The 27042-nt window shown below is 40.2% G+C and overlaps 2 protein-coding genes across 5 annotated transcripts in view; both read left to right on the top strand.

Moving 5' to 3' along the window:
- Positions 1-17614, top strand: part of traf3ip1 (TNF receptor-associated factor 3 interacting protein 1) — a 17723-nt gene extending 109 nt beyond the window's left edge. The window contains exons 1-17 of one of the 4 annotated variants that reach the window (XM_051404429.1): positions 1-154; positions 1272-1340; positions 2908-3069; positions 3754-3882; positions 4066-4512; positions 4595-4669; positions 4874-4894; positions 5131-5154; positions 5939-6014; positions 6465-6485; positions 7461-7548; positions 8247-8339; positions 8684-8819; positions 8900-8936; positions 9039-9115; positions 14361-14578; positions 14923-17614. The exon at positions 1-154 is cut by the window's left edge and continues 109 nt beyond it. In XM_051404429.1, coding sequence (XP_051260389.1) covers positions 32-154; positions 1272-1340; positions 2908-3069; positions 3754-3882; positions 4066-4512; positions 4595-4669; positions 4874-4894; positions 5131-5154; positions 5939-6014; positions 6465-6485; positions 7461-7548; positions 8247-8339; positions 8684-8819; positions 8900-8936; positions 9039-9115; positions 14361-14578; positions 14923-15088 — 1962 coding nt within the window. In that variant the 5' untranslated portion in view covers positions 1-31 and the 3' untranslated portion in view covers positions 15089-17614. The remainder of the gene's footprint in view (positions 155-1271; positions 1341-2907; positions 3070-3753; positions 3883-4065; positions 4513-4594; positions 4670-4873; positions 4895-5130; positions 5155-5938; positions 6015-6464; positions 6486-7460; positions 7549-8246; positions 8340-8683; positions 8820-8899; positions 8937-9038; positions 9116-14360; positions 14579-14922) is intronic. The other 3 variants (XM_051404430.1, XM_051404431.1, XM_051404432.1) reach the window with 3 other exon arrangements.
- Positions 17615-20052: 2438 nt separating this feature from the next.
- Positions 20053-26633, top strand: asb1 (ankyrin repeat and SOCS box containing 1). Its single transcript, XM_051404434.1, has 5 exons — positions 20053-20345; positions 21975-22113; positions 22966-23268; positions 23884-24266; positions 25333-26633. The coding sequence occupies exons 1-5, from the start codon at positions 20249-20251 to the stop codon at positions 25461-25463; spliced, it is 1053 nt and encodes a 350-aa protein (XP_051260394.1). The 5' UTR covers positions 20053-20248; the 3' UTR covers positions 25464-26633.
- Positions 26634-27042: the final 409 nt, after the last annotated feature.

Genomic DNA, 27042 nt, shown 5'->3' with positions numbered 1-27042 from the left:
GAGCTCTGTAGATTTACTTCCGACGGCTGCCATGAACGGAGCGGTGGTAAAAAAGACCCAGGACTCGCTGGGCAGAGTGATAAAGAAACCGCCTCTCACGGAGAAACTGCTCAGCAAGCCGCCGTTTCGATACCTACACGACATCTTCAGCGAGGTGAGACTGACCGTTACGATAACGTTAACAGGCGGCCGTTTGTCTCAGTGGCGACCGTTAGCCTCCCTGTGATCGCCTTATCGGAAAAAGACCCACTGGATCGATATCGATATCGATTCAAAAACACTTCACACAAGCGAGTCGGTTAGCTTAGCTGGCTAACGTTAGCATGAAGTAAGCTAGCGTTAACTTCGCAGCAACCTGTCTCACGTCTCCGTTGCTTCCCCCCCCCACACACACACACACACACACACACACACACACACACACACACACACACACACACACACTCAAATAAGAGTGGTCCTGTAGTTTAACCATTAAATCGTCGACCAAACAGCGAGTCAGTAACATCCACTATAGCACAGCGTCGTGATAGCTGCTATTCACGACCCGAGCCCACTCCGGGATCAACAAAGCCATTTCATCTCACTACAAAACGTGGAAGAACCGGATAAAGTGTGTATCTAGTATGTAATATATTTATATAAGTGTGTCTGGTTCTTCTGAACCCGTCCCGTTGAGATCTCAGCCGCTGAGCAGCTTATCGCAGCTGTTTGATAATGTGGAGTTAAGAGAATAAGAGTTGCGCTATATTTACTCACTGACTGTGAAACAAGTGGAGGTAATACATAGTGAGTGTGTTACAGATACACCCGAAAACCTGCTTTTTTTGTGGGGGGGGGGGTCCACTGTACAATGTTTGGGATTAGTTCAGCAGCTTTTTATCTCAGTTGAAGAGATGGCCAGAGATTACCTACTAGGGGGAGGCTGTGTTATGTTACTTGTTAAATTACTGAACCCATAGTTATTGACTGAACCTTATGCTTTGAGATGAGGCGTCAAGCGTAGTAAAATCTCTTTTGCTTTTCTAAACTGATGTTAGATCTAATTTCCATTCTCTACTTGTTGAGCAGTCTAATACGACACTGTAGATTCATTCATATTTTATTCAGGGGAAGCGTGTCGGCATGTGTGACTCCTTTCCTCTGATTCAACAAGTGAATTTTCACCATAGATAGCCACTTTAAAACTGAGGTTGTGGTGTATGAAACTCCTAATATTGTAAATTGTCTGACAACTAATGTGAAACCTTTTTATTTCTCACCACTTTCAGGTCATAAGGACCACAGGTTTTATGAAAGGTCTCTATGTAGAAAATGAAATGAAGTCTGATAATGTTAAGGTAAGTTGACCACCAGGTTAAAACTGTTTAGCAATATTTCTTCTTTGTTTAAAAGTATTCCCCTCATTTTCATTTGTCTATGCTTGTTTGTGTACAGACTATGTTTTTATGTCCTAAGCAGCAGCCTTACTTTTTGTTTGAGATCACCAGTGTGTTACATGGGACAGTCTGAGGATGTCTGTGTGTGGGGGTAACTCTACACGCTGCCTGTGTCACACACTGGGTGAGAGGATCTGGCAGGACGTGATTAAGAAGGCCTGCCAAGGTGTCAGAACTCAAGTCTGCTGTTTTAGAGCTGACCCCAAATCAGTTCTGGATAGGAAGATGCTAGGCTAAATGTTAGTGTTTGAAACTGGGATGCCTTACAACAGGCAAGTTACTGTAATTGAATTTTGTTCATTTGTTGTTGTGTTTAAAATTTAAAATCGTTTTCTTCGTGTAAGTTTGAAAAGTGTAGGTATATTGAGCAGAGAAAGCACCCTCAAATATGGTTATTCATCATTTATATGTCAACTGCTATGCTTTCTTAAACATATTGATTGTTAATGCTTTCATAGTGTCGCTGAATCTGTAGATGTGAAGTTCATTTGTTTGAAAATTGACATTGTGTTCCATCAATTACTTTCTTACTGAAACTGCTGCCTCGGGCTCTTGCATTTGATGTATTTTTTAAATTTATTTTACTGGCTTTAAAGTAAGAATGTAGACAGGCAGACAGAATGAATGAATAACCCAGGATGTCTGTGATGGGAGTTTTTTGGGCTTAATTGTCTTGAGAGCATCTGTGCAAGTGCGTGTTGCTCAGAATGAAATGTCATAAGTAAGGGGATCAACACTGCAGAGGCTAGCCTATTATCAGATGTTACACAGAAGGGCCAGGTGGTTGCGCCAGCTACAAGTCCTTGTGTTACACAGTTGGCAGACCTCTCAGATGCAGCAGGCTGGTAGACTAGAAGCACTGCTTAGCCGGGTCATCTGTCTGGAATAGGCTCTGTTTTATGTGCATGCAAACAAGATTGCAAGAGTTAGATCATAGGAGGAGTAGATATTTGTTTCCTAGTTATAAATCCAGGTTTTCCTTTTTCCTCTTTCCTGCTGCCTTAAAAAAGCCAACATGTTACTCATTATTCTTCTGTGCTTCTGAAGCTGCTAGATTTCATGTTCAGAAAGCTAACCATTGCACCACAGAAAGCAATTTACACATTGCAAGGTAAAATATTAAGTATTAGTTTAAGTGGTCTGGTCAAGAAAGGAGACAAATCTAAGTTAAGTTAAATTTGCAATTGTCAATTATAGTCAGAAATGGGGTGTTGGGACAGACTGGATTTAGTTGCACCGAGTTTGCTACTCAACAACTATGCATGACTATTTACGCTATGTATAATCGTAGCATGTTAGGAGTAACTGCTGTTGGACAAGAATATGTGTATCTCAAGGGTTTAATCATCCTAAGCTGTGTTGCAACATAACTCCCACTGGAGTTCCTTTGCTTTCACAACCGCATCCTATCTTGTATCTCTCCTGTGCCCTCTCCTATTCATCACAGAATTTTTAATTTTTTTTGTAGGACAAGGACTCAAAGATAGTCTTCCTCCAGAAAGCAATAGATGTCGTGATGCTTGTGAGTGGCGAGCCCCTGGCGGCAAAGCCAGCACGCATTGTTGCCGGCCATGAGCCCGAGAAAACCAATGAGCTGCTGCAGACCATAGCCAAGTGCTGCCTTAACAAGGTCTGTGTTTTTGGGGGGTTACATATATATCACACACACACACACACACACACACACACACACACACACACACACACACATAACACTAGCTCCAATTCTCCAAAGTCTCTGGTTCATTCATCGATCATGTGGTTTATGTTTACAATTACAGTCATGGCACTACATAAAAAGAAAATTCAATGTGTGTTATCTTTCACATCAAAATATTATACTCTCTGGAAAATTGTCTAGCCACCTCAGGGGGAACTTTGAAATATTTTAATTGAACCCTGGAGGTGGAGTGTAAACATATGAGTTGGTGCCTGGGGGATAGTTCTTCCTTTTAACAGTATTTTCATATCATGTCATGTAGACCATTCTTGGTGATTTAAATGTATTCCTCTCAGATCTTATGCAACATTTTGGCTTTTTTCGTTTTGAAGACACCTGGTTACAGTTATAATAGAGATAGTAATTCAGGTTTTTAAAAAAAATAAATAAATATGAGAATATACAGTCATGTACACTGATCAGCCATAACATTTTGACCACTTAACGTGAAGTGAATAACACTGATTATCTTGTTATCATGGCACTTGTCAGTGGGTGGGATATATTAGGCAGGAAATGAAACAACAGTTAATATTACTCATTAATATTATTACTGCAATAAACTGAATGATTCTTCTGCACTTGGATCTGCAGATGTCCAGTGATGATGCAGTGAAGCGAGTCCTTGCAGGAGAAAAGGTGGACATTAAGACCAAGGCCAGCACCTCCAGGTCCCAGGACAAGGAAAATAGGGAGGGGCATGAACGTCACCTGGATAGAGAGGTGAGAGCCTATAGTCCTCTTCAGTCATGGAATTTGTTACACACTGCTATTAGTGTGTTAGCATTAGCCATGACAACTGCAGGCTTTGTTTTAAAAATCAATGAGAAGATCAAATGATGAGTTTCCCTGTATGTAGCCGTGACTGGCATTAAATCCTCACCTCATGTGTTTGAACTGCTGCAGGAGAAGAAAAAGATTACAGAGCGCAGCGGGACCCGGGACCAGAAGGACCCAGACCATCCCAAAGAGCAGGAGAGCCGACGCAGAGATGGGGAGAAAGAACACCACGGTGACACGGAGCGCTCTGACAAGCACCACCGCAGTGAACAGGACCACCACACCAAAGACCGTGACAAAGACAAGAGCCGCGACCGGGAGCGAGACAAGGATAAAGACAAAGGACGAGCAAAAGACAGGGACAAGGAGAAGGACCGAGAGAGGGATCGAGAAAGGGAAAAAGACAAGGAGAGAGACAAAGAAAGAGAAAAGACAAAGGATAGAGATTCTCACAGAGACCGTGAAAGAGACAAGGACAAACGAAGAGACAGAGACAAAGAGCGGGAGAAAGAGAGAGGACGACACAAAGAGGGGGATGAGAGGCACAAAAACGGAGAGAGTGGCAATAGCAAGGTATGCTACTTAAACTCTCACACATCTTATAAGTTAGCAACAAATGTCATTATTTACATCACCTGTGCATGTTTGTGCTTAGGCCCGAGTGTCAGAGGAACCACAGCAAAAACCCAGCCCCGAAGAGCCTAGCAAAACAGCCAAACCTGTGCCAGCGGTAAGTTCTATATTTTGGTAGAAAATAGTGTCTATCATTGGGACCATTTGATTTTCTCATCTGCAACAATGGCGTGGTTGTCCAGTTGTCCATTCGGCCAATTCAAGAAACATAGTCGATCACTGATCTTACATGTTAAATTAAACATCAGATTTTATACACCTGGTGTTTATTTTCTAATGTTGTGCCTCTTATTCTTGCAAGGAACCTAACTCAGCTGAAGAGGTATTCAACCCCGCAGACACAATCAGTAGAAAGTTCCACCCGTTTATTGTAGAATTTGAGTTGTTAGAATATAGTGCCTTTTGCAATGGCCGTGGGGTGCTGGCTGCTTGGTTTAGTGTGGATTTGGGCTGTAGTGCATAACCACATGTGAGGTCTTGTTTCCACTCATTATCTGTATAATTGATAAATGTGACTATTTAGTGTATGGCGTAATGCTGTGTTCTTTGCTTGTGCAGCCTGCAGAAGCAGTTGAAAACCAGGTAAGAACTTACTGTTGCAGTGGAGATGGCTCAGTATCACTTTTGAAACACTCAACTTAAGTCTAGCCAATGTGCCATGAGACTTATTGATGACAGATGACATATATTTGAGCGCCATGAGTCAGCTGTAAAACAACTAAGTTCTTTAACTTTCTTCTTCAGATGTGGGATAGCCATTTCAAAGTTTGAATATTGGTTTGACAGTGTGTAGCGAGGCTTGCAATGTTCAGTTTAGCATAAAACCACACAGTTTTCAAACATGGAACGCAGTTGGTTACCAAGCACGATTATTTGTAATTCTTTTCCAATGCCAGCTTTGCTTTGTTGCTATTTTTGCTTTTTTGAAAGGAAGTTGTTCTTGCTTGTGTGATATGCTAGAATGTGTTTTTTTTTATATTAATGGCATGACACTAAAGATTATTTGTTGATTAATCATGTTGTATTTTTTCCAATATCTGATTCATTATGTTTTTCTGGTATTAGACTTAAACAATACTGTATGTTCAACCCATAACAACTCTCCCCTCTTCTTGCTTTACAACTTGTACTTTGTATATGTCTATCTGTATGCATGGTTTAAGTGTTTATAATAGTGATAGTGATCATTTGTTTATTGGTACTAGTTAACACTATACCATACATCAGTGTACCTCAAACTTACCAAAGAAAATTATGGATGGTTCTTCATTCTTCTCCAGCATCCTAACAGTTAGTGAGTGTTACTTTTCAGTGCTTCTGGTCCTAAAGTTGAATCTTTTTCCTGCTTTCTTTCCTCCTCCCACAGTCTGATAGTCCAGCTAGAATACCTCGGCCTTCATCTGCCAAAGGGCAGAGGCGGAGACCCAAAGTAGGAGGACAAGGTAAACCGCCCAACTCTTTCTCCCCTCAAGACCTTAATCTAATTACCTATACCAATGAGGCATATGTTTAATAGTTAATGTCTAAATAGCTGCACTTTAATCATTGCCAGAAGGGCTTTTTAATACATCCAAATTGATTTTACAGTTGACAGATTTCTATTTACACTCCACTTGTCTAATGAAATCACTGACTAGTTTCCCTTAGAGGGAGGTAGAAGTGACTCATCAGGTTCACTGTTGGCAGAAGCAATAAAAAGCTTCTAACTGACATTGAATAAAGTGTTTCAGAGAAGACTTTCCTTAACAAATTACAATATGTACAAAAAAAAGATGAGGTATGGTTCCGCTATTTTTCATTCTCCAAACTTGTCACATGTCTCTTTAATGACTTTCATAGTTGTATAAGAAAGAAAACTGATATGATGCCTTGTCTTTTTCTGCTCTCAACAGATGAATCTGACAGCGAGGGAGGTAATTATTCTCTATCTCATCTCTCTTGTGCAGTTGCATGCTAAAAATGTATAAAGGTTTTTAACATTCACACAAGATTTTTTTTTTATTACGTGGAAATGGGGTTAACATGACAAGAGAGTTGATGCACTCAATCTAAAATGCATTGTTCTTTCAATAATGGACAAGGAGAATATCAAAATCAGTCACTCCTGTAAATAAACAAAATAACCCAGATTTGGGTATGACATTTAACTTGCTGCCCCAATATCTCAGTATTGAAAATACAAGCCATGGAAAAAATTATCTTCTAATCTGACTCAAAGAAGTGTCAGCGTTCCTTTGGGTTGAGGCTGTACATTGAGTCACAGAGTGAGTGCAATCAGTCATTGAGTGACACACTCTGTGATTAAGGGCAAAGATATTCTTGGTTGAGCAAGTCAGGTTTAATGGTAAATGCCAAGATCAGATACAACGTCTCAATGGGCTTTACAGGCCTACATTAGCAAAGGTTCCCGACCCATCCCAAACTCTTCTAGAAGACGAGAAAAAACTCCTCAAAGAAACCCTTAGTACAGAAAGAAAAAAAGAAAAAGAAAGATATCTGAGGATCTGCAAAACAAATAGGAACATAGATGGAAAAATTACATCAGAAGAAATAAACAGAAAGTTTTAATACTTCATAGAAATTCCTTAAAAATTAAATCCAAACGGATATAATCCAGTAGCCAGCCTTCACATCAATCCCACATCTCCTACTTCGATCTGAAAGTACATGACGGTGAATTTATATGGTTGAATTGACGTGTCAGTGTTATGAACTAGCTGTAGGTTTGTCAGAGTAGCAGCACTTAAATCCAGGGGAAAAGGGCATTGCTATATACTTGTAAATGTGTATACCAGTACTAAAGTGACAGCATCCACCATGCTAAGCACAGGTCTAATCTTTGTTATATTACACTGAGCTAATTACAAGTCATTGTTGTCATTTCCCAGATGGAGATGTTCAGTTAGCCCAGAGACCTGCCCCCTACGAAAATGGAGACACTGCAGGCTCCTCAGTGCCACCAGACATGGCCCCCAGGTCTGTACAGTCAACAGTGTGTTATAAAAAAATATCTCCCTTCCACTACTTAAGCTGCTCTCACATTTATCTGTCAAACATGTACATACACCAGGTTGGACACATTATGATCAACACCTGAACAAAGTATTATGTAATATGGTATAATAGCCTTTTAATAAATAAATCATATGAAGTTTTTGTTGAGAATGTTGAGATGTCCATTCAATTATGTGGCATTTTTTGAGGCTGTAGTACAAATGTTATTGGATTGTAACAAATTGCTTTATTTATTTAGAAATTATGTATGTTTTCTTTTGAAACTTCAGTTTGTTCCTAGGCCAAATCCGGGATCAGTTCCAGATTACACAGTTGAATAATGGCCTTTAATTTGAATAATTATGAATGTTTTTTGACTGGCTGGGCCGTTGTGTGATAGCAGTTGTACTGTTATTAATACTGTGAATGTTTATTGTTCTGAGCAACAATTATCATCCTTAAATCTGAATGACTCAGTGTGGCTGTCACAAAGTAGACATTTGGCAGAGAGCTGTTAACAGAGAATTTGGCTTGTAAAATAAGTCAAGAAAAAAATAACAGAGCCTGTGAAACAAAATAGAAATTCTAATTATATAATAAGTATAAATGCAAACATATTTAGTTGTAAAATTGTTAGGTTAACCGCTTATTTAACTATGTGTAATCCTTTGATCCTCCAGCAACAGGCGAATACCACGACCCAGCAGTGCTCGCCCAGCACCTCCTCGAGTCAAGAGGCAGGAAAGTTACAGTGACGTGACCCCAGCTGAGAGGTGAATTCACCACACATATTCACTAACGTCATAACTCTAATTTATACAGGCAAGGACAAAAGCCTCCTCGTCTTTGTGAATGCATTCTTAGTTTGAACGCTGTTCCTGCTGAAAGGAGAGATGAAAGATGGATTGCTACTCAGATTCCTAAACCAAATGTAGTAAACACACTGGATGAAAGATGGTGTCTGTAACTGTGTAATAAGGTAACAAGTAGAGCAAGTCTAACCAGTCAGCAGTCACTTTGGATAAAGCTGTCTACAGGCTGGAACATGTCTCTCATACAGTATATGCTATATAAGGTTTCAGTTAGAAATGAGTCAAACTTGTTTCTTGTCTTTCAGGCTGTCCAGTGCCAAGCCCTCAGCACCAGTCATCATGGATGGGAAGAGGCTATCTGAGGATGAGGAGGATGAAGATGAGCAATTTGTTGTGGAGGAGGCGGTACCTCCACCTACAGATGCTCCTGAGATGGAGGTGGTAAGTGACTAGAACAGCAAGTGGTTCAACCAATGAAAACATAAGCCTTGAATAGTTATCCACTGTTTTTTCTATTACAGGAACCTGCACAAGAACTTGACAGTGAAGACAAACATGGTACATGGTCTCATTTTTTATTTTTTAAAGAGCAATAAAAAAAAAAGCCTGATTTTCTTCTTCTCTGAATTAACTTTCTTCTCATTGTTTCTGTCACTGTAGGTGGCCTTGTGAAAAAGATCCTTGAGACCAAGAAAGACTATGAATTGTCCCCATCCACCCCCAAATCTAAAGAACAGGTATGTACACTTGTAGTAGCAGTAGTCTCCACTAGAGGGCAGTATCAGACTAGTTCTCTGCAACTCATTTTTATCAGTGACTCAAGACTCATGGTAAACCTCGCCAACATCTCTATCAGCTATTGTTTCAGGAAACTTTGCTCCCCAGGGTGAGTGTTTTAACCACAGTGAAATGCCAAATGCAACACTGGTTATTATCAAAAGAAAGATATAAACAAATGGAGCAGAGAGGTGTAATTGCACCGCCTTGCAACCACAAAAATGTTCCCCTTCAGTGAAGCTGAAGGGCTAATAACCAGACAAGCAAGTATGGCCTCTAACAGACCACACTTGATACACACATCAAGATGTCTGGAGCAAAAAGAGCTTGTTTCTGGGGCTGCTCAATATCTTAGGTATGCTTAAATTGTTTTGATTACAGACTTCTCTGTTCTGTGTACAGTTTGAGGGTATCTGCCATCTTGGGAACCAACTTTTAGAGCAGTCTTGTTCTGTCTGTTCACACTGGATTTATTCCATTTATTGTGACTTATTGGTGAGGTTATTCCAGAAAACAGACAATGCACAACCAGATTTTCAATTCTGCTGTATTTCGTTTCTAAACACCCTCCATTAAAACTCCAGTGCACATAGGAGACAGGTCGTGTTCCTCTTTCTTCTCATCATCTCTTTGATTTAGACTTAATATTAGACATGATAAACCGTCTTTTTCAAGGTGACGCATTACTTCTGTTGCTCATGCATTCCCCTCTGTCAGTTTATTTATCAGCCAGAAAGAAAGACCTCTTTCATCATTATTTGGAGTGTGAATCAGTGTGAAGCTTACAGTTTGGTCTGTACTCCATGGCGTGAGGTGGCGTACGCTGTCTGCTTTGGGTGGTCCTCTTCACTGAAGCATACACTCCCAGTATCCCCTCCTAGCTGACCACCCTGACTCTGATGGATGCTCTGTTTTGGACTGTCACTCATGCAGAAAGGCCCCTGATCTATCCCCTCCTAACTGCAGCCTCAGACATCATCCCTCGTAACTCGCACCTGAAGTTGTGTGAGTTTAGCTACCAGTAAACTGAAATAGCTTGACAGGAATTTTTTGCCCCAGCATCTAACTAATTTTACATGTTTGTGTTTGTTAAATGTAGTTTTTACATTTGTCTGCCCACCTCAACACTTCTCATTAAAATAATGTGTCTAAAAAAGTTCAACCAAACATATATACACAGACACACACAGTCAAAACATCCAAAACAGCAGAGCTCTTTATGTAACATGAGCATAGCCTTGCAGAGTTTATCCTGATTTCCTTAATGCAGCCCTCTCAGTTTTCGAACCTTCATTTCGAGGTATCCTGGTCTTCACAGGCAGCTTAGAGCAGGTATGTCTGCACGTAGGAACTGTTGAGTCCACCCCTCCATCATTATTGGCCTTGCCTCGTCAGCTGTATAAAGAACTATAATGACTTCCTTCCAGACATGAAAGGGTGGAGAGGTCAGCTTAATGGAGTCGTTTTTTTCATGTAATCACGGTAAAACACGCAGGGTCAAAAATGTAAATATTGAGCTTCCTTATTCTATGTGGTATGACTGGTTTGAAATTTCAGCTGCTGCAATTCATTTTCTTAAACACCAAAGTTTATCAAAACACTGTCTGAATGAGTCACAAACCACCCTGATTTAACATCCAACATCATGTTCAGTTCATATATGTTGGCCTTTGGACCATTTTGTATATTTTATTTAAGTCCACTCTATATGTTAGTATTCCCATTGTAATTTATATTCTTTGTCATTTCTGAATTGATTTTCGCTATTGTTAATGCCGGTGCATAGTTGCCCCACTGCTGCACCGATATAAATAAAGGGAATTTTTAAACAGTCAGATGATTGTATTTTGCCATGTCCCACCACGGTGTGTGTGACCGAAGAATTTGCTGTATATTTATGGGGATGACCTTCCTCATGACCCCTTGGCGGTATTGTATATTATTCCAAGATACTTCTCTTTTTATTTAGACAGAATCTGCCCCTTGCAGCAGCTGCGTTTTCATAAGAATTTTTGTGTACTCTTTCCCCCCTTTTCTTTGCCCCCGTCAAATTAGCCTTGATGAAGGTTTGTAATATATAAATAAACCCTGTGGCATACAAATGGATGGCTGTTGAGTGAGAGTCACGAAGGAGAAGGGCCAGAATACTCTCTGCAGAATTGTCAAGAAAATAAATACTCCTCTCTGCAGACCTCTGTGTCTTCATAAACATCCAGCGTTTTTTGTGGAAACATAAGGAAATGGCCCTGTGGCATTCCATTAGTCATATTACTTTTGCAGAGGTCATATTGGAATTTGGTCAGGCTTAGGAGGAGTACCTACCTGAAGCAACTACAATGTGTCTTCCAACAGCACAGTTTATGATCAGAAGTCTTATTTTCAAACCTTTCTGATTAGCTTTTTGTCTCCATGAAAACGTTAGAATGATTAAATAAATAATTTAAAAACACTTTCCATTTTCAGTTACTGCAGTGTAGCCAGTGGTCCCTTTGGAAGTTTCCGTTCAGTTCACCCCATAGCCCAGGGTGGTGATCTCAGTTGTCTCCCCAGTGACCTTGCAACAACATCCTGTAACCTCAGTGGCCGTAAGCTTTTCTCTTCACCTCACTGACTCCAAGCTATTTTTATGATCTAGCTAGACTTTTAAATGGCCTTCTATGAAAAATGGTGAGGAAGCCCATAAACAATGTCCAGAGCCAATTCTCATCCTATGCCTCACTCCCTGTCTCACCTCTCAGATCTACAGAAACACATTGTGAAAACCATCAGAATGTGTGGCCAAAAGAATTGTTCCCAGAAACTCAAAGGTTGTTGTATGTGGGCTTTAATGATCTACGCACCCTTGGCAAATTCTATTTCTTTCATATTTGTGATGATGTAAGAGCAGTTCACTCGAGTTCATAAAGAGGCATGACTACTACTGTAACCACTATAGTTTAAATTGATTCAAGTTGATTGTGGGCAAAGCAGCTCTAATGAGCTTTGCGCATTCGTTTCTCATCCTCTTGTTTTGAAGCTGATTAATGAAAAGTAATGAATGAATAAATTAATGAAGCTTCTCTCCTCATGATTAAAGCTGATCTCCTGCCATAAACTAGTCAACTAGTGTCTAAATCATAGTTTTCCCAGCTAATAATCCCCTTGAGGTTGATCTGCAGCTGACAGGTTCAATGCATGCACCTCATGTTTCTTGTCAAAGAATACTTTGAAGAATGTTTTCCCCTTGCATCAGAAAACCCTTATAAGCAGTCCATAAATCACATGTTTGCATGCGTTTCCTAATTAAGCTGATTAGGGCTGTGAATTTGTGGTGAAAATGAAAGATTTCAACTCGTCAAGTGTGTTGCTGTCCAACAACAATGGAAGTGCTGATGGAAACAATATTTTCTTTAGTATTTATTTATGTACTTTAACAAGATAAACACATCTGGATCTACAAGAGGATACTGTAGGTATAAAACACTTTAAACTACCTCCTGCTACTACTCCACCTGCCCTTTTAAGCACCAGCCAGAGCCTGTGTCTTCCCCACAGCCTGGGGCTTTCATCACTGCCTGAGATAATGGGAAAACCTGTCCCCCTACCTCCTCTCTCACCTCCTGCTCCTCTGCGGTCACCACATCTAAATATTGTTCTGTGATCTGGGTGAGAAAAAGGAAAACTAGGAGCACCCAGGTCTCGTAGAACCCGACAGAGACCTCCATAAAGCTGTGATTTATATCCACCCGGACAGAGTGCACACGAACCAGGGGTCATGTTTTCACGCCAAGTTTTTTATTTTCCAACAGAGAGGGGGGCAGGGGGGGGGCGAGATAGCAAGGGGACGGCAAATAGAATGAAGCCATGGGTTGTGTCTGCGCCGTGCAGACCAAACCGCAGCCAGGCAGGCCGAATGAGCCGTAGAGTGTTTGTCTAGCTGCAGGGTTCACAGCACCCAGTGGAAAGCCACCCACCTTGTTAGGGGACCGCCGGGCCAAGGCGTTTCAACCTTCACACTCCTGAACCACCACAAACGGATAACAGAGAGTGAGGTTGTCAGAAATTTGTACTTACTTTCTGAAACAAAACAGCAAACTAAGATGTCATGTGTCATTTCTGCAGTGTGGTCTTATCTAGTCGAGCTGCCAAATTGTAATTACTGAGATGTTTGGTTTGTTTTAAGAGACTGCTTGATAAAGCAAATGCTATATGTGCCAGCTATGCCAAGCACATGTGGCCAGCTACCCGAGCAGGCATGACAGATTGTGTGTTTTGAAGAGGAAGCTGTCATTTAGTTTACACACTGTCGCAAATATGATTCCTGCTGCCTCATGAAGACAGGTGCTCCCATCTGTGGAGCCAAATAGCAGAAATTGGGCCAAGAGTTGAACTTAAAAGGAGGCATCAGTGTAGTAGTTGTTACTCAATACTGTAGTAAAATAACCCCACTGCCATAACCTGTTACTAAAATAAACAAGACTTTAAGACCAAGAGTGTGGGTGGGGGCTGCGTGTGTCCGCTGTATGCTTCGCCTGAACCTCTGCTTGGTGTTTGCGTGTGTGTGTGGCTTTAGAGTAGCAATACTGAGCACTTTCGCATCGACACACACACACACACAACCAAGGAGGCCTTGCAAAGCCCAGCTGAGCAAACATCCTTGGGTTTGCTCCCTGCCAAGGGAGGTCCTTCCCTGATACCTTCCCCTCCTTTTCGCCATCGAGGGACTGAGTGTAATTGGGATATGGTGAACCCCCCTTCCCCAACCACACACCATACACTGGAGGCCTTCATCAACCAGTCCCCCTGCTTTGGCCAACACAATTCAGCCACACGTTTGATCTTTATATATACAGCTAGGTTGGTAGAATGCCTGCCTAACATTTTTAGCCTTGAAATCCTAAACCACTAAATGCAGCCTTGCTCTGGTTCTGGGCATTTGAGACTTTGTTGGCAAATGTAGAATTCCTAAAGAGGGTTTATTATGTTTTGGTCAAGGGACACACTAGTGATTTTTGTGTGTGTTCATACAGCTGTTTGATGGTGTTTAGTTTATGCCATGCACATTATAGGAAAACATCTTAGGTTCTTCTAGATAAAAGTCTTAATGACCATAAACTGGTTACGAAATTCTGTTTAAAAATTCCTCAAATGCCAACACGTATGCTCCTCAAATTGTATTTAATGTTCGTATTCTTTCACACCTCACCTCATCACCTTCACTTCCAGAACGTGGTGTCTGAAGCAGCGCGGAAGAAAGAGCGGGACATGGTGACGCGGGAGATAGAGAGGCTCCGCTCATCCATCCAGACGGTGTGCCGAAGCACCCTGCCTTTGGGAAAGATCATGGACTACATACAGGAGGACATGGACGCCATGCAGGCTGAACTGAACACCTGGCGGCGGGAGAACAAAGAGCACGCACAAGCCTTGCTGCAGGAGCAGAGGTGGGGTTGGCACATACACACTTTAACTTATGTGGTGACAGAAAGTAATATTATTTCACAGGAAATTCCTTACATATCTGTCAAACCTCTACCTCCTATTTGTTTTAGCTCATATGTGCATGTCATCATTTTACATATTAATATGGCATGTTTAGTCATACTTTGTTATCTTAAATTGAAAGTGGTGAGCAACTCTGAGATGGCCACTTCAGTGAGATTTCTTTACAGCTAATTGTTCTGTTACTGTATTTCCTGGTCACCGTGAACAATTTCTCCACCTGTTTCTATATTATTGCATGTAAGCAAGTAATCATCCCTTCTGTGTTTTGTTTTCTGTGCTGCAGAGCGACAGACAGGGCAGTGGAGCCTCTTAAAGTAGAACTAGCTGAGCTGGAGCAGCTGATCAAGGACCAGCAAGACAAGATTTGCGCCGTAAGGTCCAACATACTGAAGAATGAAGAGAAGATCCAGAAGATGGTGACTGGAATCAACTTCAGCTCCAGAACCTGAAGTGAGGAGAAAAACAAGGTCTGCAAATAAAAACTTTCCTAAAAAATGCACTGAAGATCTAGGGATGGAACTGTTTCTTGTTCAGAACAATGGTAAGACCATTTTCCTTGGAGATGGGACCAAATACTGCACTTTTAGGGTTTTTGTCAGAAAAGGAGATGGACCCAAACTTAAGTCAGATAAAAGCTCCATATGATGATTTGGAGGTCTGACTCTATTCCAACATCTGCTGTGACAGTCAGATAAATAAATGATGAAATAAAAAATATCTTCCTGCTCTGCACAAAAAACTTACTTGAGGTTTTACCGCTTTTCTGTAATTGTGCCTTTGTGGAATGAGCCAGTGCACAGCTCATGACTTGGAAGTTAGACTAGATAGTTGTATTTAATGCCTGATGAGCTCATCAAGAGCCCTCTATATTCCAAATTGAACAATAAGTAACATTAAAGTTTAATTTGCTGTACAATCAGCAAGCACTGGACCAAATTTTAAATCCTTGTTTTTTAATTAACCTTTTTAAAAAGTTCTTTAGAGTGTGGCACATGTTGATTCACTTTTTGTTTCTCCTGGTTGTGAGAACTTTGGACTTGGCCACTGTGGTACATAGGACGTGAAGTTAGATTTAAGTAGTGAGCAGGCTTGTGATCTGGTTCTTTTGCTTTTTTCCATGCTGATTAATGCAGTAATTAAATATTATACAGTAGGAAAGTTCAAATACATTTTCTAGGGCTTGCATAGAGAAATCTAGAACATGTGGGGAGTCCTGATGGCCTAATTGATTGACTGTGGTTTTAATTTGTCCTTGGACCTTTCCCATCATACAGATCTTTTCTTTTTCTAAAGATAAGCAACTGTTTCCTGTGCAGACAACAACCTTATCCCATCTTGTAAAGTTTATCTGTTTCACTCTTCCACCTTTTAAGCACCGCTGCACTTTGATAAGAGTGATTAAGAAAGATACCTTCAAGTTGCTTAGAAAAAAGCTTTTTGGCAGCAAAGCAGTGTAATAAGTCTTTCTTCTGTCTCTTATACCTGTCTTATAAAACACAACATAGGCACACAGATTTAATGTACTTTCAGGGAAACGTAAGCAAATGTCCATTCTCCTTGTAGTGAGCATGCAGGATAGCTGCCATCATGGAGGTCCCTCCAGTCTACTGTAGGATTTGCCAAACTGTTTCTTCTTTTTTTGGGATGGAGGCAATGTTTGGTCAGATGGTAACTTTTTGTTTGAACTTCCTTATAATAAAAAAAATAGTAAGACAATATTTTACTAACTGCTTTTGTGACTTTAATAAATGTGATTTACAGATGTAGCTAGTATATGAAAATATGAAGCAATACTAGGCTGATAATTGCAGAAGGAGGCTGGTAGAGACATGAGAGTAACCACTGTCCCAGTTCGAAATATTTTCTGATATTCATCTCGCTGTAATGTGAGTGAAAATAACAAAACAAGAGCGGACTAGTCAGTCGTGATCCCATGCATAGTGGCCTGTCTCACCCTGAAAATGCAGTTACCATATTTGAGTTATAGTACCAATGTAATTCATTTTACATTGCTGTTACTACTTATACAGGAGCAGTTGCTACTTCTGTCAGATTTGTCTCCCAGAAGATACACTGTAGACTGCCAGTGTCTACAGGAAATTATAAAAGAACACTTGCTGTGACGTCCTGTTCAGATCAATGAATGTAATCCACGATTGTAAATAATGTTTTGTTTATTGTTTTTTTTTTTTTATATAATGCCCGTTGTATCAAAATTAGTTATATACTAGAGAGCTAGACTCTATATTTTCTTGAAAGACCTCCAAAACATATACTTTCTGTCCCAACACAGTTTCCACTTCCATTGCCTCGTCAGAATATTTGGTTACAAATAGGATATAGTTGGCACAACATCTTTGTTATGATCTGTGACATTACTAATGTCATGGCCTAAAACTCTTGGTACTACAGAGCAGATCTTCGGCAATAGTGAAGAATAAATACAGTTAGAAACGGTAAATCTAGTAGAACGGACAGTGAGCAGAAATGTATACCTTCTGACTGGTAAATTGTATGTGTTGTTGACATGGGCTACAGGAAAAATAGGCAAAATTACACTGCATCCATCTTTCAAAAAGGGTCACACTGCGTTGTTTTTGTGGGAATAATATCTATATTAATGCTTTTCATCTGACTGAACTTTATGAAAGCTATTTGCTATGAGGATTCAGTCAAAATGTACTCTCATTTAGTCTGATTTCATTTCATTTTCATATCAGTATTATATTTAGTCCATAAAATATACTATTGAAAAGTCATATTTTAAAATAATAAAAGCAAAAACTCCTGGAAACGTGAGAACCTGCATGTTCATATGTCTTGACATGAAAGGACTATTCACACTGTAAACTATTTGTATCATATCCTCTGTTTCTTTTTAAACTGTACATTATGTATATGTGGAGACTGTATCATAGTTCAAATAATTCTATAATTTTGTAGTGGAGTGAAATAAATGGTTACATTGCAATAAATATTTGTCTCCTGTTCTCGTTTTTTTAAGACTCCGTGGAGAGTAGTAAGTATTGCTGAGAGCTGTGTTAGGAGAAAACTACAGGCTCAAAGTCAAGTTAGCCTTATAATGGAAACTTAATGAGAGAGTCTGGATTGTTCGAGTTACATTATGAGTGAAATGATAAATGACCCTGGTTTGTGATTTTGACGAGTTCATGTGAAGTCCTTGTGGCGTCTGGCACGGCCAAGTCACACTCTCAACGAGACTTGTTTCTTTTAAAGCCCAGTCCAACATGACAGAAGTAAAACATTTAACTTTCTTTTTAAGACCCTCAAGTAACATTAACAGCAACTTTTCTCTGGCAAGCCACAAAACAGCTGCAACACACACAAAGCTTATTGGGAAGGAGCCTTTTTAACAGCTATTAAGCAAGATTTGGACGGAGCATTTGTGATGCAAGTCGGAGATTTAGCTGAAGGCCCCTTGCAGAAGGAACGGACACCTGCTTTCAGCAAAGAAGCTGGCCCCAGTCTCAACAGGTGGATTAAAAACCAGCACAGTCCGAGGAAAGGACAGCTCCATTGTCCATCTGCGTTTCCTTTTTAACTGTGGGGTGCCTCAAAGAAGAAGTTACTTAAGACGTAACTCCCTCTTTGCTATTAAATAAGGCCTCTGTTGATTTTTCCCTTTGAATGTGACAATGGACCATGCTGCTAATGACTGACTACATCTTTCACTTTCACCTTTGTTGCCTTTAGTTACCCACTAATCCTTATGTTAGGCTAAACTAAAAGGCCTAATCACTTTTTAAACTTAAATCTTGAGCATTAACTACACTTTGTGTGGATAAAACACATAGCCAGGGTCTGGAGTGGTAGAATAACCTGACAAATCTGACTATTTGTTATGCCCTGCTTTAATTAAATTACTATTAAATGGTTGCAGTCAGTGGCATGAGCTGCAAATCACTGCTAGCTGAACTGGAATCAGTTCATAAATGTAATTGAATCAATACATTGAATTGTTTTTAAATGTTCTTGTCATAATAGAGCTGGAAGGCTGTAAGCAACCTGTCCACTTAAGGGGACACATGGCACTGTTGACCTGTCTATTTATTTTTAGAGCACCACTAGGGCCTCACTGTCGAAGGTTCATCTGTCATTAAGCAGCACAGAGCCATGGCTGCGTGCCTCCCTGGTGTATGTTACCCACCCTTTACTGTAGGTGTTCATTTTACAGTTACCCAGGCTGCCTACAGTATGTGCAACTAATCGTAATCCCCCTGAACATGAACGTGACATAAATATACAGTATGAAGCTGTAAGAGTTAAGTCCAAACTCCTTTACTTGGATCACAAGCCCTTTTATTACAACTCTTTGACCTTTAAAATGACCTTACAGGAGCTGGGCTTGCTTCATAAATATCAACATATCTTAAAATAGATATGTTGGAGTGCAACAATTGTTTTATATTTCAGCGTTTTTTCAAGCAGAATTTAGGGTCTGTATCAGTTTTTAATTTATAATGTAATAATATAATATCCTCCTACTTTGTGTTATTATGACATAACTATGACATGTCCTCTAGGTGTTACGTTCACAATTTTGGGTGAATTATCTACAACTTTAAGTTACACTGTATTTAAATTTGACATATTTTAAGCCAATAAATAATAATAAAGGACTGAGTATTTCCACAGAATTGTATTCCTGGTAGTGTGGAGAAGGCTTTAAAAGTTGCGGACACAAGCTGTCTTAGGGGCAGGGAAAAACATTTATGGCAAATCGGTTCCAAACCAGTGCCTGAAATGGCCCAGTACTCACCAGTAGTGAGTCTGTCAATATATGTACCCTTACTTCTAATTGAATAAGGCCACCTCTGGTGAGTATGGCCTTACTCTCCAGAGGTCACCAAGCTCTTGACCTCAGTACATACAATAAAGTATAGCTGTATAATAATTGCCTAAGAATAACTTTGCTTTGCTGCATAAGCCCCAAATGCCCCTAGAAAGTTCCGTTATTGGGCCTCAGTATGTCTAAAACCCTGTGTAGAGCAATTCTGGTGAGATTCTCCTAAATGTAAACGCATACAAAAGCAGCACTGAAAATGTCCTTGTTAAAAAGAATTAGGGTTAGGGTTATGTAGTGTTTTGGTTTAAGATTAAACACACAGGGAACTAATTATTGAACCATTTAGAGGCACATAGAAGCCAACACAGGGGCCAATGTATCATGTGTTCTCCACTGGAAGGGCACCACAGAGGACATTGTGTTTTGGACATTGGATTTGGACATTATTTTATTTTTTTTACCTGTGTATTTAAACATTTGCAATTAATTTGACAGCGTTTTCTAAGGTGTTAAAAACAGTTTTTATCCAGATAAAAAGCTCATGTTCTCACACTGCTTCAGGCATTTTAAAGCGTCGTTTCCCCTTTAAATCCGCCCAGCTGAGCGCAGCCAGGAAGTAGCCCAGTGCACTCTCCGTCATCAACACAGTCACGTTTGTTTATTTTGATGTCTCTTGTTTGATTCAGATCGTTGTGTTTCCCGTGTTTTGTTTTGTTTTTTGGGGGGCAGGGAGGGGGGGGACCTGTTTCGGTCTACTGCCGAAGCCCTAAGTTTCAGGTTGACGGTGTGACATTTCAGGAGCATGGCCGACGGTCCAGAAGCTGATGTGGACGACCCACCCAGTGGTAATTTCCCACCGCTCATCACTGTCTCCGATCTGCCCGGTGCCACCGCTGCAGGTAACCACGGCTGACTGGACGGTGATTCATCAGTCCTGTCAGGGGCAGCATGCATTGTCCATGTGCACTGTGTGTGTAAAGGGGCAGCAGATACAAAAACAGGCTTCAATGAGCTTGGCTTCAATAATACAGATGTACTATTACAGAGGGGGGACTCCTGTGTGATAAGGTGTGGCCCTAAATATCTATAGTGTGTTCATTGCATCATTTTTGTTTTCATTGCATACAAATGAGAGAGGATTATTAGGACAATAGGATTACCATTAGAGCTCATATTCATGTTTACTACAAATGCAGGACACAATAATAGTTACACCTACACAGTAAAATGCAATTTAAGCAGTGGTGGAGGAAGTATTTAGATATTTTTCTTAAGAGTAGTAATATCACACTGAAAATGTTGCAAGAAAATGTTCTGCATTGAAAATGTTACTTAAAGGAAGAAGTAGCCTATAATCAGGGAGAAGTACTTTATGTACTTGATAAGGTATCAAAAGTAAAAGTACTCAATTCAGAAACATGGTTCCTTTGTCTGTTACCTACTGTAGTATCATTAGATCATAATTATTTGTGAATTAATGTGTCAACAGGATTTTACTTTCAAACTATCTTGTATAGGACTTATTTTCTCCATTAAAGGTCCAGTCAGTGTGTAACATGAATGGAATATAATATTTATAGGGAGTTTCAGATTGCAACCAACCTACACATGAAATCCTACACACTGGTCATTTAATCGATTGAAAAATAGTGATAAATGCCCATCTCAACTTTTTAGAGCTCAAACTGACCCCCTCACCGTGCTTTGTTTGGGCCAACCAATAGTACAAAAGTCATAAGCAAATTTTCATACTTGTGAAACTGGAACCATGAAACTGGAACTATAAAAATTGTCAGATAACTGATTAATTGCCATCATTTCAGCTGTACGTATATTGATGGGTAGTTTAATTTATAACAAAAAAAGCTCTTTGTATGTTTTGTATGCAAAAATCTTAATCTGTAAAGTAACTTGTAATTAAAGCTGTCAGACAAATGTAGTGGAGTGAAAAGGTCAACATTTCCCTGTAATGTAGTGGAGTAGAAGTAGAAAGTTGCATTAAAAAAAATCACTCAAGTAAAGTACAAGTACCTCAAATCTGAATGTAAGTCCAGTGTTTGAGTAAACGTACTTAGTTACATTACACCACTGAATTTAACACTATAACCCTGCAATTAGAAGCTTGTGTTAAATGTCTAACTGTGTCAGAGAGGTCATGATTCAGTTCTGTGTGTCTTTGTTACTGTGTACTGTAAATACTGGGTCCCATTGGAGCCCAGTCAACCACCAGCTGTCCACAAGAGTTTAAGAGGCTCTCCAGAAACATGAGCAATTTTAAAACAGAATGATTCTTCCTACATTCAGCAGGGACACTTGTACACTTACGTAACAAAACAATATGCAGTGAGAAAAGCTTTCTCAAATGCAGGATTCACTTTCTTGGACATCTGTGCTGAGGGAGCTGAAAAATCAATTATGCAAGCAGAGCATACATCAGCTTTTTTTTTTGTTTAAAGATATGATAGACTGGTTATGAATTGCACAACAAGCCATAGTTTAACAGTTCATTATCTGTGTGTCCTCACCAGGCCGTAACCTAAAGGAATGGCTCCAGGAGCAGTTCTGCGACAAACCTCTGGAGCAGGATGACATGAGGTTGCACAATGCAGCCTACGTCGGAGATATGGACACGCTGAGGAACCTGATGCAGGAAGACAGCTTCAAACGGTGGGAGGGAGTAATAAAATTATAAGATTTCATTTGAGTGTGTCATGTAAGGATACGTTGTTGTGTGTTTCAGCTACTCTGGTGTATGTCTGATTTTCTTAGATTACTGGAGAGTGTGTGTCAGACAAAATGGGGTTTATGAAAAGTTATTTCACACATGACTGCATTTATAGCTACTGTACTTCTGACACAAAAAAAGGAATTTTATTCCCCGTTTTTGTTGCCACAAACTGTTGTTTAAGCATATGTGTGTGCCATCTTACTGCAGAACTGGCAGCTTTTGTCCAGAATGTTCAAGTGTGGCACTAAGTGGATTGTGGTTTCTGTGCTGTGTGGGTTTCTTTGATAGGTTTGAGTAACAGCCTGAGAGACACACATGCTGTACAGAATATATTCATACACATCTCTAGCACAAAACAGTCTTACAGGGCTATATGACACATGTCACTTTTAAAAACATGTATGTCATGGTTTATAGTTGTTGGAAACAAACACTTCACTACAGTTATTTGCACACTGTCCATGCTGAAACTGAGCCAGGCAGGACCACTGCAGAGTGCTCACTCATTTAACCCCAGTCCCACAGTGGTTGCATGCAGCACTTATAATTGCTTCCAGTTTCCACACCAAGCCAATGCTGTTGTTCAATAAAATATTTTTTACTTCATTGGGTTTGCCCTGCCCAACTTGGCAGAGGCAGTAGCAGGTAGATGTGGTAAATATTTAATTTGTGATGACTGTACAACAATTATATTTTTAGTTTTTTGTGTGCAGATGTGTTAAATCCTGTATGCTATATTGATTATGTTAGGACACTACTGATAACCACTCCCTTCTTTCTCTGGGTGCCAGGCGTATTAATGAGAAGTCTGTATGGTGTTGTGGATGTCTGCCTTGTACCCCTCTGCGGATCGCGGCCACAGCAGGACACGCTGCCTGCGTGGCCTATCTGATCGGCCAGGGAGCCGAGGTGGACCTAGTCGATGTAAAAGGTCAAACAGCCCTCTATGTAGCTGTGGTTAACGGTCACCTGGACTGTGTCCGGATCCTCCTCGAAGCCGGAGCCGATCCCAACGGAAGTCGGCACCACCGCAGCACCCCTCTGTACCATGCTGCTCGAGTGGGAAGGCTTGACATACTGCAGGAGCTCATCAGGTGAAGTTGGGAGAGGATCGGTCTAAAACCTGGCTTTTCTCATTTCTCATATACAGGTTGTATCTTCACACAGTATACTTGCAAAAAGATTTGTTTTATCTCCTCTTTCACTACTGAAAAGTGGTGGCAGGTCTTACTGAGAAAGGTGATCCTCTCTATGCCAAACAGTCAATCAGTCAGCCTTCTTCTTTTTTTTTATTACAATATTGGTTTCATTTTCTGTTTATGTGGTGGATTGTCTCAAGGGTCAGTATTTTGATCTACTGCTAGCTGTGTTGTGCAATGTGTTCCAATGCTTCAGGCAGCAGTTGGGTTATTTCCTCGCTTACAAAAAAACGTCTTCTTTCATCTTTCCCAGAATACACAAAAACAAATCTTTTAAATCATAGGGTCCGACCAGTCAACAACAGCAGACCACATGGGACAGGAGTCACATTGACACATGTATATTTAACAAGACAATAACAAGAGGACTGAAAGGGCAAACATTTTCAGATTTACCCACAAATGTTAGATCTGGACACACACCTTATTATTAAATTTTCTCTGCAATCAACCAATGTGTTTTCTTCAGAGATCAAGGTTTCAACTGTATCCATGGTTCCCTCTGTCCAGGTTCAATGCGGATGTAGACATGGACCACCAGCTGGGTCCCCGGCTCCTCTTAAGTGCTCGCACCCTCAACACTCTGGTGGTGTGTCCTCTCTACATCAGCGCTGCCTACCACCACCTGCACTGTTTCCGACTGCTGCTCCAGGCCGGCGCTCAGCCTGATTTCAACTACACAGGGCCTGTCTGCCAAGAGGCTCTTACCCGCGGCCTGGCCTCCTGCCTGCTGGATGCTGTGCTGCGACATGGATGTGAGGTGGCTTTCATCCACCTGCTGCTAGACCACGGGGCCAACCCGGCTCTTGTGCCCTGGGACGAGTCAGAGCTGGAGGCTCCTAATCGGAGGAAGGTGGATCCAGAGGCGCTCAAGGCCTTCCTGGAGGCGAAGAGTGAGTAAAATCTGTAAATGTAAATGTTAGTTATTTGTGGTTGCCTCTTAACCACCCAACAACTTCTCATTTGTTACAAACTATACACTATGCAGTTTAGAATTTGAATAAATATATAAAGTGTTCACTTGCAAAAACATATCTCAGCTTAAATTTATTCTCCTGAATCATATTTTTTTGACCACTCAAGGGAAATAAGAATGCCATGTGTCTGTTTTCCAAATCAACTCTTCATATGCAGTTTTCAAAATAGGCAGTTGCTCTGATTGCCTATACAACATTTTAAATCCTGCCAACCGCACCCCACTTCTAAGCCCCTGTGAGGAGCAAATAATCTCTCTTATGTGTTATAATATAATAAACAATCATTTAATTCCATGCGGGTGCTTTGGTGTCAGGGTCCTGCTGTTGTTCATGTTAGCTCACTGTCACCCTGTCATGTCTTACTGTGACACCTGAATAGAGCCGAGGCATTGTTAATGTTATTAGTAACACCTGTGCTTGACCTAAAATAACAAGTCAAAATGTCTGCTGTGAAAAAGGCCCATATGGCACATCAGCAGTAGTTGTTCAAAGAAGGACAGCGTTACTTGTTGACTTTTCCAGTTTATTGCCATTTGGTTTAAGGATTTCAGCTCACAAATGTTCATAATAAATCTGATTTGTCAAGTTGGGACATAACTGCCTTTACGGCATCTTTTATGGCATCATAGGCACCTCTTAATGCATGTTAGAATTACACCTACATTTTGTCTCACCATCTGTTGACAGCTCAGACCATAAAAGTGAAGGGCTGACAGGATTAATACCATAACTGGCAAAGAAAGGTTCACATTGAGTTAATTGAGGGATAATATGAAAATAAACTGTACCCTTTTATCTTTTCATTTCAATTTAATTTTATTTGTTTAGTGCCAAATTATGCACTATACAGGGCACTTTTCATATAAAGATTGTATTTAAATGCCCAACAATTCCCACTGTGAGTAAGCACTTGGATGTTTCATGGTTTTCCTGAATCTGTAGTATGTACCGCTGCAGCTGCCTTTGCTCTCTCTCCTCTCAGGATGCCCTCGTAGGCTGACGCACATGTGTCGCATCAGGATCCGCAGATCGATGGGCAAAAATCGCCTCCAACATATACCCTCCTTACCGCTGCCACAACCCATCAAGAACTTCCTGCTTCACCAAAACTGACAACAGTCCACCTTCCCTCCTTCTGCAGAGGTTTATCCGACCCAAACCTCACCTAATCCCAACACCAATCTCCAGGATAGAGCATTTTGTTAACCCAATTTGCTAATTGCTTATTATTTTGTAATAATAAACAGTTAATTATCTATTTTTTTCAAACATTTTTGGGGTTAAACAGTTATGTATTAATCCTATCTTCCGATCACTGTAATAATTTATTGAAATGTATTATTAACTTATAAGAGAAGCTTTAGTGTGTCCTGAATGTTTGATTTGTGACTTCCCATATCACTGGGTTGTGTTCTGGTTCAGTAACACTGTTTAGCTTAACAACCATAGTGAGCGTGTTATTTGGGGCTGAAGCAATGACTTAATCATGCCACGTATTAAGTATCCTGTTCAGAGGCAGAGGAACATTATCCAGAACCCGCTCTTTGAATTGCTCATTTATCTGTTTTATGTAAACTTGGATTTTAGGCCTTTTACTAACTCTCGGTTAGAGTGAATGCAGAGTGCAGAAATCTTCATCCCTTACATTATAAGTGATCATTAGTGTGAAGTGGAAGGATTAAAAAGTGCCCTATATTTGATTTGTATTCTAATTATGCTTCTTCTGATGTGTTAAGCACTTTAATTTGGCCGGAAATGTAAAGGTTGGACTGTGGGTTAGCAAACACTGTTGTTTTGTGTTTACATTTCTTTTTTAGCCATAGATTCTTCTTTAACCGTATGCCTTAACATTGAGTTTTGGAAAGTGGCCTCCGGGATTGATTAGACTAGAAGTAGTTGAGATAAAATTCAAGATGTTTTTAAGGAGGAAAAATGAACAAAAGCTTAAAATGAGCAATTTAAGGTCCTGGATCTGAACTGAAACTCTGGTAGCAGGAAAAAAGCTAAAATTTTGGGTGTTATGTACATGTTAATATAAAAAACTATGAAGGAGACTTTGCAGAGTTTAAACATATGTATTAATACTCTCTGTGAATGAAATGTATTTATGATTTACACAATTACCCAGAAAATTGCCTTTTTGTATTGCACTTAGTGTCTACTGTCTGTTGCAGAGCTTTGTTTTGTTTCTCATCCATTTTTATTGCTCAACATGAAATGTCAGTGTATTCTGCTTTGTATATCTCATCTTTATTTGCATACAGTAAATGTACAATAATTCTGTATTCTCTCCTGTATTTTTTTTTATCATCTCAAACTACATGGAAGGGCTTCCATATCACCACAAAGCAAGACGGTCCTTTGAAAGTAAGATCACTTTTCATGCTTCCTGCTCTGTTAGACATCTCTTTCAGTGACCATGAGAGAATTATTCCTTCTCCCTCCTCACAACCCCTTCCAACATCTGTTCTAGTCCAAATTATCTCAGCCAATGTCATGGGCAGATCTCTGGAGTTTAGGTTTGGTTAAATCTAATGAAAGAAAATCACCCCTCTGTCAATATCAGGGCAACGCAACCCGCAAATGGTGTGGGCTTTTGATCCAGCAGAGCTTCAGCTCACTATTAGTTAATCAGCTCCTCTGGGAAATTCCCCTCATATACAGTACATTATGAATCATTTTTACAGCTTCA

This window comes from Dicentrarchus labrax, unplaced genomic scaffold, assembly GCF_905237075.1.
Source record: "Dicentrarchus labrax unplaced genomic scaffold, dlabrax2021, whole genome shotgun sequence".
In the NCBI taxonomy this organism is placed as follows: Eukaryota; Metazoa; Chordata; class Actinopteri; family Moronidae; genus Dicentrarchus; species Dicentrarchus labrax.
The sequence above is the reverse complement of the archived record's forward strand: the minus strand, read 5'-3'. Positions and strand labels throughout refer to the sequence as shown.